At 37.2% G+C, this 15987-nt stretch overlaps 1 protein-coding gene across 2 annotated transcripts in view; it reads right to left on the reverse strand.

Annotated features, from left to right (window-relative positions):
* Window positions 1-15987, reverse strand: part of LOC126262840 (mpv17-like protein 2) — a 38136-nt gene that overhangs the window by 4065 nt on the left and 18084 nt on the right. Inside the window, exon 3 of one of the 2 annotated variants that reach the window (XM_049959703.1) lies at window positions 2160-2304. The exons of the other annotated variant lie outside the window; for it this stretch is intronic. Coding sequence (XP_049815660.1) covers window positions 2170-2304 — 135 coding nt within the window. The 3' untranslated portion in view covers window positions 2160-2169. The remainder of the gene's footprint in view (window positions 1-2159; window positions 2305-15987) is intronic. 2 annotated transcript variants of the gene reach the window in all.

The following is a 15987-nucleotide window of genomic DNA, read 5'->3' on the forward strand; positions in this document are numbered from 1 at the left end:
GTCAGTTGAAGTGTACAGAGAGCATTTGTTGTCTGTGGGTAAAAAAGGAAAACAACCCAAATACATTTACAAAAAAATTTATTAAGATTATTGGAGAGAATGTTATGAGTGACGGTGCTATGAGACAACAGTGCAGAATGTCTTCAAACACTGTGTATGACCTGCCAAGGAGTGGACAAACCTCTATAATTACCAATGACATTGTACAAAACTGAGCAAAACATTCACAGAAAGTCACTGTTAACAATAATTAAATTATGTAGTCATTTGTCTCATTTTTCACAAACAATTTGCACCAACTAACATAAGACTGCTGAAGTTTCATGCGTTTTGAGTACCCAAATTAACTAATGACCATAACGTCAATAGAATGGACTTAGCTCTCACGTACCTGATACAGTTTGCAGGTACACATGACTGTTTTCTCTATCACACTGTTACATTTAATGAGACACAAGTTCTGTACATGAAAAATGAGAAAATGGTGGTCTATGGAGTGAACTCGCATCAGTCAACCAAGGGAACCTTTGAAATACCACTATATATTTTCTTTTAATAAGCTTGTGGTCAATAGCTTTTGGGACAGGATCAGTGTGCTTTGGTTCAGTTTATGGTACAGAACACAATGACCATTTCCACAATGGTCAGTGAACCATTAATAAACCTATACTAAAAAGCATATTTCAAAACAATGAGACATATTTTGTTTCTGCATAGAAGCAGTAAAATTTGAAAACTGCTCACAAGTTTGAACAATCTCCATACAGCTCTGATTTGGCTGCCACTAATACCTTTTTCAAAGTATGAAACAATGGCTGCTTTAATACACTTCACAAACTATGAGGAGCTTCAAGCTACTATCAAATCATGGTTAGGGTCGCTGGTGGCAGAGTAGTACAACATGTTACACAGAATCTAGTCCATTGAAACTTCCTGGCAGATTAAAACTGTGTGCCAGACCGAGACTCGAACTCGGGACCTTTGCCTTTCGCGGGCAAGTGCTCTACCGACTGAGCTACCCAAGCACGACTCTCGCCCCATCCTCACAGCTTTAATTCTGCCAGTACCTTGTCTCCTACCTTCCAAACTTCACAGAAGCTCTCCTGCAAACCTTGCAGAACTAGCACTCCTGGAAGAAAGGATATTGCGGAGACATGGCTTAGCCACAGCCTGGGGGATGTTTCTAGAATGAAATTTTCACTCTACAGCGGAGTGTGCACTGATATGAAACTTCCTGGCAGATTAAAACTGTGTGCCGGACCGAGACTCAAACTCGGGACCTTTGCCTTTCACGGGCAAGTGCCATTGTTACAATAAGTGAGGATATCACAAGAAATTATGTTGAAAACTACTTTGTTGTAAAAGTTTTAATGAGTATACAGCAAAAAGTCATTACAGATGTTAGCCTTTTCATAATGGACCAAATTGAAGTTATTTTCAAAATTTTCTTCGTATTTTAGCAAGCAAAGAAAATGGTAAACATTTTTAAAGTTGAGCTTGGTAAATCTAAGAACTGAATGAGTTATGAACTTTAAAAGGAAAAGTGTCATTGTCATGATTCCATCCTTGATTTTCCATTATCTGAACTTTATAAAGATATATTTACACATGGAAATTTAGCAACACAGTTTAGCTCTCATTAAATCTGTATTCTGTGGTTAGCAACTTCTGGTTCTAAGCTCTTGAGATGACGTAGGTGCAGTAACTTCTCTCATGATATGATACAATCAAATCCAGTAAGAAATATAAAACTGAATATACTGTCATTATGACCTATAGTTTGAAATTTTTGAAATGCCAGCCTATCATCAAATACCTATTAACCAAGCAAATAACAATTTTAGAGTCTGATCTTTGTTCTCAGTGCACGTTTTATAATGCTGTCAACACCAGCAGTGTGTGATATGTTTATGATTTACATGACTCAGTTAACTCATAATAGCCAGAAGCAACAGTGTATTACACTGTGAGATGTTAATGATCTATACAACTCGCTTGGCCTGCCAACACATTATTCACATGCTTGTTATATTATATGCTTCTAAGGGCCACAAAGTGTGTAATTTAAATTTACATCATGTGAGCTTGACTTACTACATTTCATATATTGTAGTTTATTACATTACATGTTGTAATTAAAAGCTGCATATGATGCTTACCTAATTTGTATCACATTTCATGCTTGATATATGACAGTAAAACATTGTACAGCGTTGTGACTAAGTTGACATACATTAATCTGTAAGTTGGAGGCACGAAGTAGAAATTAATGAACTGACTTGGAGGCCACACCAAACAATCCGCCTGAAAATTTAGTCAAATTATGAAAATTCTGCTGTTAAATACAAGAATCATTAATCAGTATCGTATGTTTATCATTATGAGAAATCTGAGGCTATTAGAATCATCAAGTTTTGATATAATAAGGGTATAGAAGTTGTTGAACACAGTATTTGCAAGTGGCTACCTGTTAGGAAGTACATCTTGTTGTGCTGAATATCTTGCGATATCTGTGTGCAGGTGGACAATATCTTATTAGTGCATCTTATGTTTATCTCTCTTTCCCACTTCCAAATGAATGACAATATTTTATCCCCTTGCACACTTTTTGTCTTGTTATCATTGATAATGGAATCTGTTCTTTGTCTTTTGTTTGAATGCCTTTATTTCTTATCCAAATAATAAAACTTATTCATCACAAACTGTAATAATATGAGTACAGTCTGTCCAACACTATTGCAAAGGGAAACCATATTTTCTTCTGTGCTTTAAAACTTCCACTTCATCATCACACTCAGTCAAACCGTAATTATGAAATCACAACTACAGGTTACTATTTGTGGCCTACAGTGAAGATGAAATAAAGATCCACAGCTAAAAATTCTGTCTGAAGTGTACAAGCCCTGCATCTTGACTTTACAATAACAAGAATGTAGAATTTTCCTACTTTGAAAATTACTTTCAAGTCTTAAAAATTTTATTTGATTACAGTGACTTAATTAGCAGCATAGTGCTGCTGGAAACCTCATGACAAGTGTACAGAATAATGTTACAGTAATCACAGGGAAAAAGTGAAATATGAGTTTAACTCCAAAAGTCATTTGAAATCAAAGCAATCAACAAAGTGGTTTTAAAGCAAAACGAACAAGTAAAATATGGCACAATGATATCCAACAAGAAAGAAAAACACAGAAAGAGAGGATTATTTATTAGCAACTCATTTAAAAGAAACTAAACCTGAAAACATGATTTGCTATTGTTTTGTCATTGATTCTACATTTTCATATTACTAAAAATGAAATTATAATAATGTACTTTTAAAAACATGAGATGCCTCTCTACAAAAAAATGTCTATATTACACAAAATTTCATGAGTGGCCATGCTTAAATTGAAATCAAAGTCTTGAAGTCTGAAGGAAATGAAGTGTCATGTTACAAGACAAACTTAACAAAAAACTCAAGGAGGCTCCCTCTCTAGATACTTTATGTAATGATAATGAGGTGTCTAAACAAAATACACATAATTTTAAATTTCTTGTCCCAATTAATGAACACAACAGTAAGATATCTGAAAAAGTCCATAAGAAGAGCTATTTCAAGCTTCAGATAAGAACAACAAAAGACTCATGCGATTCTTCTATTATCAGAATGGTAGGAAGTGTAATTTGAAAACATGTGAAACTGATACAGTGAAAAGCTGATAAATAACAAATCTAACATGAAGAGTGCAACCTTGGACATCTGGTGGTCAGAAACCCCTGTGCTCTACCATGAATTCCAAATAGAGCCATTAGGAGTAATGATGTATGAAGTGTACCAGAAAACTTCTGCAAGACAGTAACTCCCAGTATTTCTAACTTCCAGTTCTTGTTTCAAGCTCTATAACCAATATACCCAATTAAGGGTATTTCCACACACTGACCAGAAGAAAGGCAGATTTTTTTGACAGTATCCCTCTGAGAAGTCCCCACCCAGAAATCCAAATGGAGAACCATTTTAGCTAAGAAATATTTTACCTAGAAAATGCGATTATCATTCAGATGTACGGTAGAGCTGCATGACTCATGAAATACAACAGCTATGGTTTTCCCTTGCTTTCATCTGTGCTGTGGTACCAACACAACAAAGGCCAAACAGAATTATGTTACAAAGCTAGATCAGTCAGTCATCCAAACTGTCAGCCCTGTAACTGCTGAAAAGGCTGATGCACCTCTTCAGGAGCCATATATTAGTCTGGGCTCTCGACAGATACCCTTCCAGTGCAGTTGCACCTGCTATGGTATGGTATGGTATGGTATGGTATGGTATGGTATGGTATGTATCATTGAGCCATATAAGATCCATAGTTTGTGGGAGACTTATCCTCATAGGGGAAAGAAAATACAAAATGTTTTTATGGGAATGATAACAATAATTTTTGTGCCAATAAGTAGGAATAGTTTTAAGGCCCAATAGTTGGTTTTCTAAATGGCAATGGCACAGCTAACAACATGATAGTTAAATTAACTTGGTTTTTAAGACTCAGTCATTGGGAGCATGAACTAAATTAAAAACAAAGATTTTGCTTTGGGAATCAATCAATCAATCAATCAATCTCTTTATTCATCCGTTAACAATATACATTGTATGAATGTAGTCAATTACAATACAGTTTCTTATCTTTAATTTGCTTCAAAAACTTGGATAAGTTTTGTATATATATAGTTTTGTATATATAAAAAATATTACTTTTCCATATTCAGATATTCTTCCATGCTATGGTTCAAATGGCTCTGAGCACTATGGGACTCAACTGCTGAGGTCATTAGTCCCCTAGAACTTAGAACTAGTTAAACCTAACTAACCTAATGACATCACAAACATCCATGCCCTAGGCAGGATTCGAACCTGCGACCGTAGCGGTCTTGCGGTTCCAGACTGCAGCGCCTTTAACCGCACGGCCACTTCGGCCGGCCTTCCATGCTATAAAAACTATCTGTTAGTTAAAATTGTTTAAGATCTACCTTGAATTCATGAAATTCTTTAATTTTCTTTATTGTAGAAGCAATGCACTAAAAAGTATTTTGGGCTGGTAGTTTACACTTTTTTGGTAGAGTGCTCCTTTGTGGGTGTCTCTGTGAAAATCATCCCTGTTCTTTGTTTCATGGTTATGAACATGATTATTTAATGTTGAAAATTCCTGATGAGTTTTCAGAAAGCATACACATTCATAGATGTATAAGCTAGGAAGAGTCATTATTTTAAATTCTTTAAATATTTCCCTTCATGACACTCTGCAGGGAACCCCTTTCATTAATCTAATAGCCCTTTTTTGAAGTTTGAAAGCCTGTTTTGCCGTACCTGTATTTCCCCAGAAGATCACACCATATCTAAGCAAACTGTTCATGTAAGCATAATAGGCACATAGCAATGATTCAGTGTTGCAGCATTCCCGAAGCATTCTTAGCACATAGTAGCATTTACTTAATTTTTTACTCAAAACTTCTAGATGCTTTTCCCATCTCAAGTGCTCATCCACCCATATACTGAGGAATTTTGTGTATGGAGCTTGTGCAATAACATACTTCCCTAACTCAGCTTTTACTCTTCTTCTAGTGTTGATATGAGGAACTATCCAATATTTATCTAATATTTATCTCATCAAGACCAAACTTTATGGATTCTAGCACCGCATAACGTATCTTGAACTAATTTCAACCTGGTCTTGTTGGGAATTTAAGTGTAAAATACCTTGGGTAGGCCAGCACACCCAGAATAATTTGACACAAACTGAAGTTACAAGAAAAAAAATTTGTAGGGCAAACACTGTTTAACTCTAAGGTATGTAGTCATAGAAAAAGTAACTGAAAAACATTTTATCTCTGTTTCATCAAGACTATCTGAAACCAAAACTCTGAATTCCATATCTATTTTTATCAAGAAGTTTTCTTGAATTTATATGTTGTGTAACTCTTCTATTGAACAAGTGCCTTAAATCTCAAACTCTTACTTATGTAAAAAAAATGAGGAGGGGTAAGACAACAACAAACATGAGATTTATGCCAGAGAAAATGCAAATTTTATATGGCAAGTTTACAAAGCAAACATTGTATGCTAAGTTTATAATGTTTATACACATCAAAACCTACATTTTTTCCTCTTGAAACAGAAGTCAATAAATGAGACAAGTATGGGGGTTAATAAACTGAGCCATATTATTAATAGATTTAGTTGCTTATGGTGCATGTTCCATCCGTTCTGTGCTTTGCAGCATATTAGTAGTAGAATGAGTTGCACAGATGGTGCATGTCTCAATAGAAAGAGTTGCAGTTCTGTGCAAGCTGTATGAACATGAAAAAGAGCAATGTTGTGACATCAAAATATAGCTACCAAAACTGTAGAAAAATGAGTCTAATTTTCCTAGTCTCTTTGGAATAATTTCAATCTCACTAAAAATGTGTTTTCAGTTACAGCAGGCACCAACATTAATTCCTCAAGTTATCATATGATTTCAGTTAGTTTTTCCAATAGAGACTGTCAAAAAAATGGTTCAAATGGCTCTGAGCACTATGGGACTCAACTGCTGTGGTCATAAGTCTAGAGACTGTCACATGATGTCCACCATGTGTTGAGAATACTGCTGATCCCACTGTGACACCCCCCCCCCCCCTTTCCCTCTTTTTTTTTTTTTTTTGAGCAAACTGTATAACCAGTATTTAAACTTTTCCTCATCAGAAAATGTTTCACATTATTATATATATTTAACAATATCTTCAAAAACTTAAGAGAGGTTTCACAACAAATTTGACAGAAAAAAGAGGAAATTATAAATGAAATTCTAGCAGCAGAGAATATTTATAATAACTGAAGAAAATTGGTATGGTTGAGAGTATGCATGTCATTTGGCATAGCAAAAACAACACTGATGCCATCACTCAGAAGAAAAACAGTACATACAGGTACTGCACCTCTGAGTTTCACCCTTCTTGGAGGTTTCTTCTCATACCTGTGCTATGCTGAGAAGAAAGACTGGGGACCAAACGCTTTCTGAGAGCATCCTTTCTCCTTTCTATGGACTTCAGTGTGGAAGGGCAAACAGATCATTTCTATGTGTGCTACTCTTTTTTTGGGTTTCTGTGCATGAGAGAAATCTTGTATTTTCTAGTGTTTTTAAAATCTCACTTATCACAATACCATTAATATTTGCATACTCAGCATTAACATTTAAGCAAGAATCAGTTTAAGGCAGCAGAGGAACAGCTAGAAAAAATAACAAAGCCCCAGTATGACTCCTTGGAGAACTCATGAAATGTTAAACTTAAATGATGAAGGGAGAAAATATAAAAAATGCAGACAGGGTCATTCCACATCAAATCACGCAAGTCATGTCACCTGTCATCTCAGACTTTCATGAAACTTTGCACATTTGCTTATATACTTATAACATAAGAATCTGTGAAAAATCTTTTTGCTCTCAGACTAAAACTTTTTTATATCGAATTTTAAATGTAGTGATATTCTGATAAGTCAGCCCTGCAAGAAAGTCAATGCAAAATGTTACTTATCTACATAAATGGTTTATGAAGCTTCTGATTTGGATTTTATCATCAGTTAAGAGAACCACATATGTAACAGACATGGAATTATTCAAGCAGTAAAGCTACAAAGAACAATATAAAAAAATTAATATTTGTCACCTTTCAATTTCCAGAAAAAGTACAGACACATTGGAAAATGCTTATATCATGTTTCTCCTACCTGGTGGGAACTTATAATTGGTCTTAAATAATTCCCAAGACAGTACACACAGTAATAAAATAAAATTATTAATGGTTTTTCTACGAATGGACACACAAATAAAACTGAAATCACAATACTTTGTGTTGTGATGAAAAAATAATAATAATTATTATTATTATTATTCTAAGAAAGATCATTCATACCCGACATCGACTGTTTCAGATTTTCACAAAACTTTTTCTACTTGTTACTTTCTGTATGGCAATAGTCAATACAAAACTTCTCCACATAACATTATGTAGTTTGAAGGGAAAAAATGGAATTTTTTTTACAAACGTAAATGCCACAACTGAAGTTTGTCATTTGGATTGTATTACTTCAGACAATAATAATAATAATGATAATAACATTAACAATAACAGAAAGTATCTTATATTCAACATATCACTGTCATATTTCCCCAGATGTCACAGAGGGGAAGTATTTTTATTGGAAAAAAAATTAATAACTATTTTTGACTTATGGGAATATAGAAAATCAACCTAAGCTGTTGTGGTACAAACAATGATTTTTAAATATGTAAGACACTTTCTGACAGTTGATACAAGATTTATTTTTATTGAAACTCTATTGTTATTATAAAAAAACAAGAAGCCTTCTTAGTTTTGAGACATATTGGATGTTAAACTTCCTGGCAGATTAAAACTGTGTGCCGGACCGAGACTCGAACTCGGGACCTTTGCCTTTCGCGGGCAAGTGCTCTACCAACTGAGCTACCCAAGCACGACTCAAGACCCGTCCTCACAGCTTTACTTCTGCCAGTACCTCGTCTCCTACCTTCCAAACTTAACAGAAGCTCTCCTGCGAACCATGCAGAACTAGCACTCCTGAATGAAAGGATATTATGAAGACATGGCTTAGCCACAGCCTGGGGGATGTTTCCAGAATGAGATTTTCACTCTGCAGCGGAGTGTGCGCTGATTGAAACTTCCTGGCAGATTAAAACTGTGTGCAGGACCGAGACTCGAACTTGGAACCTTTGCCTTTCGCGGGCAAGTGGTCTACCAACTGAGCTACCCAAGCACGACTCACGCCCCGTCCTCACAGCAGATCCCAAGTTCGAGTCTCGGTCCGGCACACAGTTTTAATCTGCCAGGAAGTTTCACATCAGCGTGCACCCCACTGCAGAGTGAAAATCTCATTCTGGAAACATCCCCCAGGCTGTGGCTAAGCCATGTCTCCACAATAACCTTTCTTTCAGGAGTGCTAGTTCTGCATGGTTCGCAGGAAAGCTTCTGTTAAGTTTGGAAGGTAGGAGACAAGGTACTGGCAGAAGTAAAGCTGTGAGGATGGGGCGTGAGTCGTGCTTGGGACGCTCAGTTGGTAGAGCACTTTCCCGCAAAAGGCAAAGGTCCCGAGTTTGAGTCTCGGTCTGCACACAGTTTTAATCTGCCAGGAAGTTTCACATCAGCGCACACTCTGCTGCAGAGTGAAAATCTCATATTGGATGTTCATTTAACATATATCACATCACTGTTCAGAAGGTCATTCAAATCAGATTATGTTAACTGACAACCTATAGTAAGGCTGCCTCATGGAAGTATAGAGCCAAAAGTTTTAAATTTAATTGAGACATTTTCATTACAAGGTTTAACTTTATTTATGATGTCAAAATAGCATCTTTAAACAACAATTACTCTAGCAACACTAATGCTAATTTAAAATGCACATGTTCAGCAGTGAAGATCCCTGAAACCTTCAATGAAACTTCTTAAGAGCATCTCTGTTTTTAATCCACTGTGACCAATTATATTTTGTTAATTACACATGTTTTTCATTAAAGTAATATATTCTGCCTAATGATGTTGATTTAGGTACACCAACAGCACATAAAATGTTTTCCAAAGGCACAAAACAAGGGTCTTCCTTCTCAGGCCAAAATAATGTGACTGCTGTTCCAGGTGGGTGGAGAAAAAGTAGTTCAGTGTCACCTTCTTCATTACACACATTTCTGATGAAGGCAAAGTACCACCTGTCATCATATACAGCTGCTACAAAAGAATTTTGTTGAGGACGAGTGCATGTCCATTGAGGGACATTTTCATTGAATGAAAAAATTAAGGAAGGCTTTTCAGGACAAGTTACTCTTCTAATCTCTAAAGAAACACAAGAAAGTGGTTTGTAATAGTGAAAATTCCTGATACCAGGTATTGTGCAGGTTGCCAAAATCTCTTCTCAAGTTTCTTGCTTAGGAAATCTTCATTGACTTCCTCTAAGAAGTGAAAAAACGTTTGTCAATATTAGCTTTGCAGAAATCGAAAAACACCAGATGCAGCTATTATTTGTGCATCACCTGCCAGTTTAAGACTAGCTCTTCTTAATATATGTTTTATAGTTCCTCCCAAACCATCACACACAGATTTACCATGGCGATTAGTAAAAAAGGAATGAACAGCGTCAATAAAAAAATTGTTTTTTGCTCACCACAAATTTTTAAAGCTTTTTCTATTTTTATGTTAAGCAGCACATCCATCAGTGAAATAATGCACTATCTTCACTAGTGTGTAATGCTGTGCCAGCCACTTAACCATTTCTTTCTGGACAGCATTTACAATTCCTACAACATCATGTTCTGTGTTATCACTTATAAACCAGTTCTTCACTATTATCAAGTTACTTTCTTCATTTACCACATAGACACACACAGGATGGATTGTACAGCTGCTTCTTGTCCAGTGGTAACTCTGAATTTCATTCTGAATTACAAAACTGTAGTTTTCAGCAAAGTCCATTAACAGAATTGCTTTTTCCAGAGTTAGATTTTCTTTCAATTTTTTCAATGATTTTGACTGACACATAGATATAAATGTGTGTGGTTTAAGTGCCTGTAATTCTGTTAACAACAAGTCTATGTATTCATCAACAGTAGCAGATGGCTTTGCCAATTCTGCCCGATGATCTATGTTTATCCACTGGCTGAAGTCAATTTCATTATCAGCATCTTTGTAAGCTAATTTCTGTTTTAATAATTCTGACAGTTTGTCATCACTGGGGCGCTTAGTGCAGTGATTAAGCATGCAGTCTTAGTTTTCAGAGACACATACAAGAAATTTTATAAGTTTCTTGTATATTTCTTCAATGTGTTCCACATCCATAAGCAGGTTTGGATTCTCTCACTTAAAACAAGAGTGCAGTTCCCTTAAGTTGCAAATGATGAGTCTTTTTTGCATATAAACATTCTTCTGAATGCTAACTTTGTCTTTTGCTCCCGGTAACATTCTAGTATATTCATCATTTTGGTAGAAATCGGTGACAATCTTTACCTCTTATCAGCAATAACTTTTCTCCTTTTTGGTTAGTAATTGATAAAATACCCATTTCTGTTTTCGGTTTCCTTTCTTGTTGCAGCACATACTCACTAACATTGAATTCTGACATTATGTCTTCTTTTGACCAAGAGGCTAAGATTAAAATTTGAATTTTTTCAGGTACTCTCACATTAGCCACTTTTTCTTTCATTAAAAATGTCATGGCCTCAAAATATTTGGTTTTCTTAACAATTTCACTATCAAATTTTTCTTCTCTATGGTCAGAATCTTCAATACTGCAGTCTAATGCCCAGCACACTTTTCTTTCCAAAACATGCTTCACTTTTTCTAGCTTCTTTTTGCCATATGAAGTCTTGCTGTGATTTGTAATGGAGCAAAGTTTTAAGGGAGAGCACCCCAAATCATGTAAAGTTTTATTTGCATCCTCAATACTTTGTCAGCCGGTCTCGTTCCAGAATCCGTCCCAGTCCCGTCTGTCTCGTCGGCCAGACTCGTCCTTCTTCACGTGGCCACTTGTCGCAGTTCCATTGCCAACTGCTTATAGTTAGTTCAGTGTGGAGTTAGTGTTCACTTTGCACACCCATTCTTGATCTGTTTCAAACCTTTTTGGAGCTGTGAACTTCTGGTTCTTTACGTATTATATTCAGCGTACACGACCAGTAATTAAAATGTATTTTATAATTATGTAAATTACATGGTATGTAATACACACATCTTTTCAGGTAACAAAATGGCATAACAGCTTACTTGATTATTTTGATAAACAGCAGAAGAAATACTTGCAAAAAAGGCAAGATTTCTTTGTTATTACACATGGAAAGGACATCGACCATTTTCTGTCTTTTTTTTATCCAAGGTAAAAGAGCATGTTCATTGTTATGGAAGGCAGACAGACAACCGAATGAAGCCCACACTTTGTAATCGAGTGTATGGTGTCACATTCTGTAAGGAGAATATGGTAACTTCTACAATATTATTTCAGTGGTACAGGGTGGCGCACGAAAAATCGGCCCCAAGTACTAGACTGCTCACTGTTGCTTACCAATCGTCATCTATTGTTTCGAAGTCGTTTGCATTAGCTTATTTGTTATTTCTTCACTGCCTAATTATTACATGTTTATCTATTCTGCTCGTAGCAGTCAACAAATCATGCGTAATTGGCAAGAAGTCCATACTGGGGGCCAGTTTTTCATGTGCCACCTTATATTTTTTCACTGCGATCAGCCACATAACACTATAATTGGCTAAACGAGATGTTCTGCAGAATCTCGAAAATTACAAGTGTGTGAGAATTCCGTTATGAATAAAAACTCTGTACTCCATGGGGGAGGCAAGTGCCCCCTCTTTGCGCCTTCCATCTTCAGTCACCTATGCTACTAATTTTCAATTTTTCATAAGAACCATATACCAAGCACAATGAACGGTGAATGAGTAAAAATAAATGGTTCCCAAAACGAGCAATCACCATTGAACTAGTTCCCAAGGATGAATGGGTTTGCCCATCTCTATTGGTGACCTAGTGGGGTGGTGGTGGTGGTGGTGGTGGTGGTGGTGGTGGTGGTAGGGGCAGAGGCTACAGCAAGGAAGGAAAGGGGGAGAAGGGGGAGGGAGAAGAGGTGAAGATGCTAGAGAAGGAGAGCTCCCCCAAATGGCTCACACTATAGAAACAATTGAGAAAAGGAGGTCAAACCACAAGAGGGACCAAAAAATTCACAAAAAAAAGAAAGAATAAAAGGAGAGTGGAAATGCTACACAAGACTGTAAGGAAATAGTGAAATTGAGGGAGTAGCCAGGTCATTGTAAAGAGAAACACTGAGGGAGAAAAAGGGGGGGGGGGGGCAGGAGGGTGAGGAGCTAGAATGGGAAAGATTGGATAAGGGGAAAGGGAAGGGAATGCAACCTGGAAGATATGAGAGGCTGCAACAGTTCAGGGCTCCGTGCACACTAGATACATACCCATGAAAGAGCTGTGGGTTTTTTGGAAATGGAAAATCTGCTCTGTGAAAATCAACATGGATTCCACAATTTGATTGCTTTGTTCATGCATGAGATACAGAGTACCATAGACAATGGTGCCCAAATTGATGCAGTGTTTCTAGATTTTCATGAGGCTTTAGGTAAAATTCTGCACTGTCATTTAATCAACAAAATACAAGATTATCGAGTTCAGGATCAGATTCACAATTCTACCTAGGACTTCCTCACAGACAGAATTAAATATGCCATTCTTAATGGGGTAAAACTGACAGATGTACCCCATGGGAGTGTTCTAGCACCACTACTGTTTACAATGTATATAAAGGATCTGATAAATAATGCCAGAAGCCCCATGAGGATGATGCTGTTGTCTACAGAAGATTGCAATACCATAAGATTAGTAAGGTGCAGAAAGATCTGAAGAGGATCAATGATTCTACATCTATATCTGCATCTATAATCTGCAATCTGTAAGACCCAGTGAAGTGCAGGGCAAAGGATACTTTCCAGTGAATCATTATGTTAAGGTTTCATCCCATTCCATTTGTATGTGGAGCACGATAAGAATGATTGCTTCAATGTTACTCTGTATGTTATAATTAGCTTAAGTTTGTCTTCCTGGTCGCTATTGAAGCAACATGCAGGGAGTTTTAGTATATTCCTAGATTACTCACTTAATACAGTTTCTCGAAATTTTGTAGGTAGGCCTTCATGTGACACTTGACTTCTATATTCAAGTGTTTGTCACTTGAGTATTTTCAACACCTCTGAGACATTCTCCCACGAGTCAAACAAAAAGTGACCAACCTTGCTGCCCTTCTTTGGATACATGCAACATCCCCTGTTAGGTCCACTCACCCTAGCAACATTCTAGGATGAGTTGCCAACAAGTGTTTCATAAGCAATCTCCTTTGTAAATTGATTGAATTTTCCCAGTATAGTACCAATGAACCAAAGTTTGCCATCTGCTTTACATCTGACTGAGCACCTGTGATCACTATTTCATATTCTTATATTTATTACACTTAGGTATTTGTATGAGTTGATAGATTCCGATTGTGACGTATTTCTATTGTGGTCATATAATACCACATTTTTATATTTTGTAAAGTGAAAAATTTAAAATTTCTGAACATGTAACCCAAGTTTCCAATCTTAGTCTTATCAAGACCTGAGTGGACTCTTGTGGAATTTATATTAGACGATACTTTATTATAAATAACTGTATCATCTGCAAAAGCTGAGTTTATTATTCATATTGTCTGTCAGGTCATTAGTATTAAACATGAACAGCAAAGCTCTCAACACACTTACTTGGGGGCACACTCTCAGTTACATCTACAATTATCAATGCTGTCAGTCTGCGGTAACTGGCTGTGTCATCCCTACAAATAAAGCTTAATCCAGACATAAATGTATAGCAGCCACATGGTCATACTTTCATCAATATCTGTTGGTGAGGTAGTGAGTTAAATGCTTTTTGGAAGCCAAGGAATACTCTGTATACTGGACTGCCTTGGTACAATACATTCACTATGTCATGCAAGTAAGGGTCTCAAAGATTTGGTGTGACACTTGCCTTGTTCCAACTGCTGGGCAGTTGTGTGTTTGGTGGATCTATTATGTATAATTCATAAAGAGAGAGCCAAAAATATTGTGTGGAATCACAGAAATTTCTTCAGATCCTCGAGCTTTTTTTTTGTTGGTAATTTCACTGGTTCTCAAAGCCACAGACACTAATGTCTATATCATTCATCTTTGGAGTGCTGAGAGAAATAAACTGGGGCAGCACTCCTGGATTTTACTTTGTAAACAATATTTGAAAACTGAGTTCAACATTTCTGCTTTTACTCTGCTACGCTCAGTTTAAATTCCTCTGTCATCCACTAGTGCCTGGACACTAACTTCAGTGCCACTGACAGCATTTACATACGACCAAACTTTCTTTGGGTTTTCGGTGAGGTCTTTCAACAAGATTATGCTACAGCAGTCAAACAAGGATTCCCAGGCTGCCTTTTTGAAAGCCAAATTCATCTCATCTATCTATAGCTCTATGCTTTGTTTTACATCCATTGTTTAGCAGTTGCTTTACAAATGTCTTTATGTATACTAGGGAGAATCCTTTCCATTATGAACTTCTCCATCAGGTACATATCTGACCAATGCTTGGTCAGCTACACTTCTAAACTTAAGTACCTGTTTCCCTGCATGCCTTCTGTCTACAGCTACTGATTTAAAGTTCCCTCTTGAGATATGATACTGCAACTGCTTTATCTGATTTTCTGAACATGTAAATCTGTCTACTTCCTGTAGTTTCTCTTCGTACTCTGGAATCATTGATGGTACACTCCTGGAAATTGAAATAAGAACACCGTGAATTCATTGTCCCAGGAAGGGGAAACTTTATTGACACATTCCTGGGGTTAGATACATCACATGATCACACTGACAGAACCACAGGCACATAGACACAGGCAACAGAGCATGCACAATGTCGGCACTAGTACAGTGTATATCCACCTTTCGCAGCAATGCAGGCTGCTATTCTCCCATGGAGACGATCGTAGAGATGCTGGATGTAGTCCTGTGGAACGGCTTGCCATGCCATTTCCACCTGGCACCTCAGTTGGACCAGCGTTCGTGCTGGACGTGCAGACCGCGTGAGACGACGCTTCATCCAGTCCCAAACATGCTCAATGGGGGACAGATCCGGAGATCTTGCTGGCCAGGGTAGTTGACTTACACCTTCTAGAGCACGTTGGGTGGCACGGGATACATGCGGACGTGCATTGTCCTGTTGGAACAGCAAGTTCCCTTGCCGGTCTAGGAATGGTAGAACAATGGGTTCGATGACGGTTTGGATGTACCGTGCACTATTCAGTGTCCCCTCGACGATCACCAGTGGTGTACGGCCAGTGTAGGAGATCGCTCCCCACACCATGATGCCGGGTGTTGGCCCTG

This window comes from Schistocerca nitens, chromosome 1 (assembly GCF_023898315.1).
Source record: "Schistocerca nitens isolate TAMUIC-IGC-003100 chromosome 1, iqSchNite1.1, whole genome shotgun sequence".
In the NCBI taxonomy this organism is placed as follows: Eukaryota; Metazoa; Arthropoda; class Insecta; order Orthoptera; family Acrididae; genus Schistocerca; species Schistocerca nitens.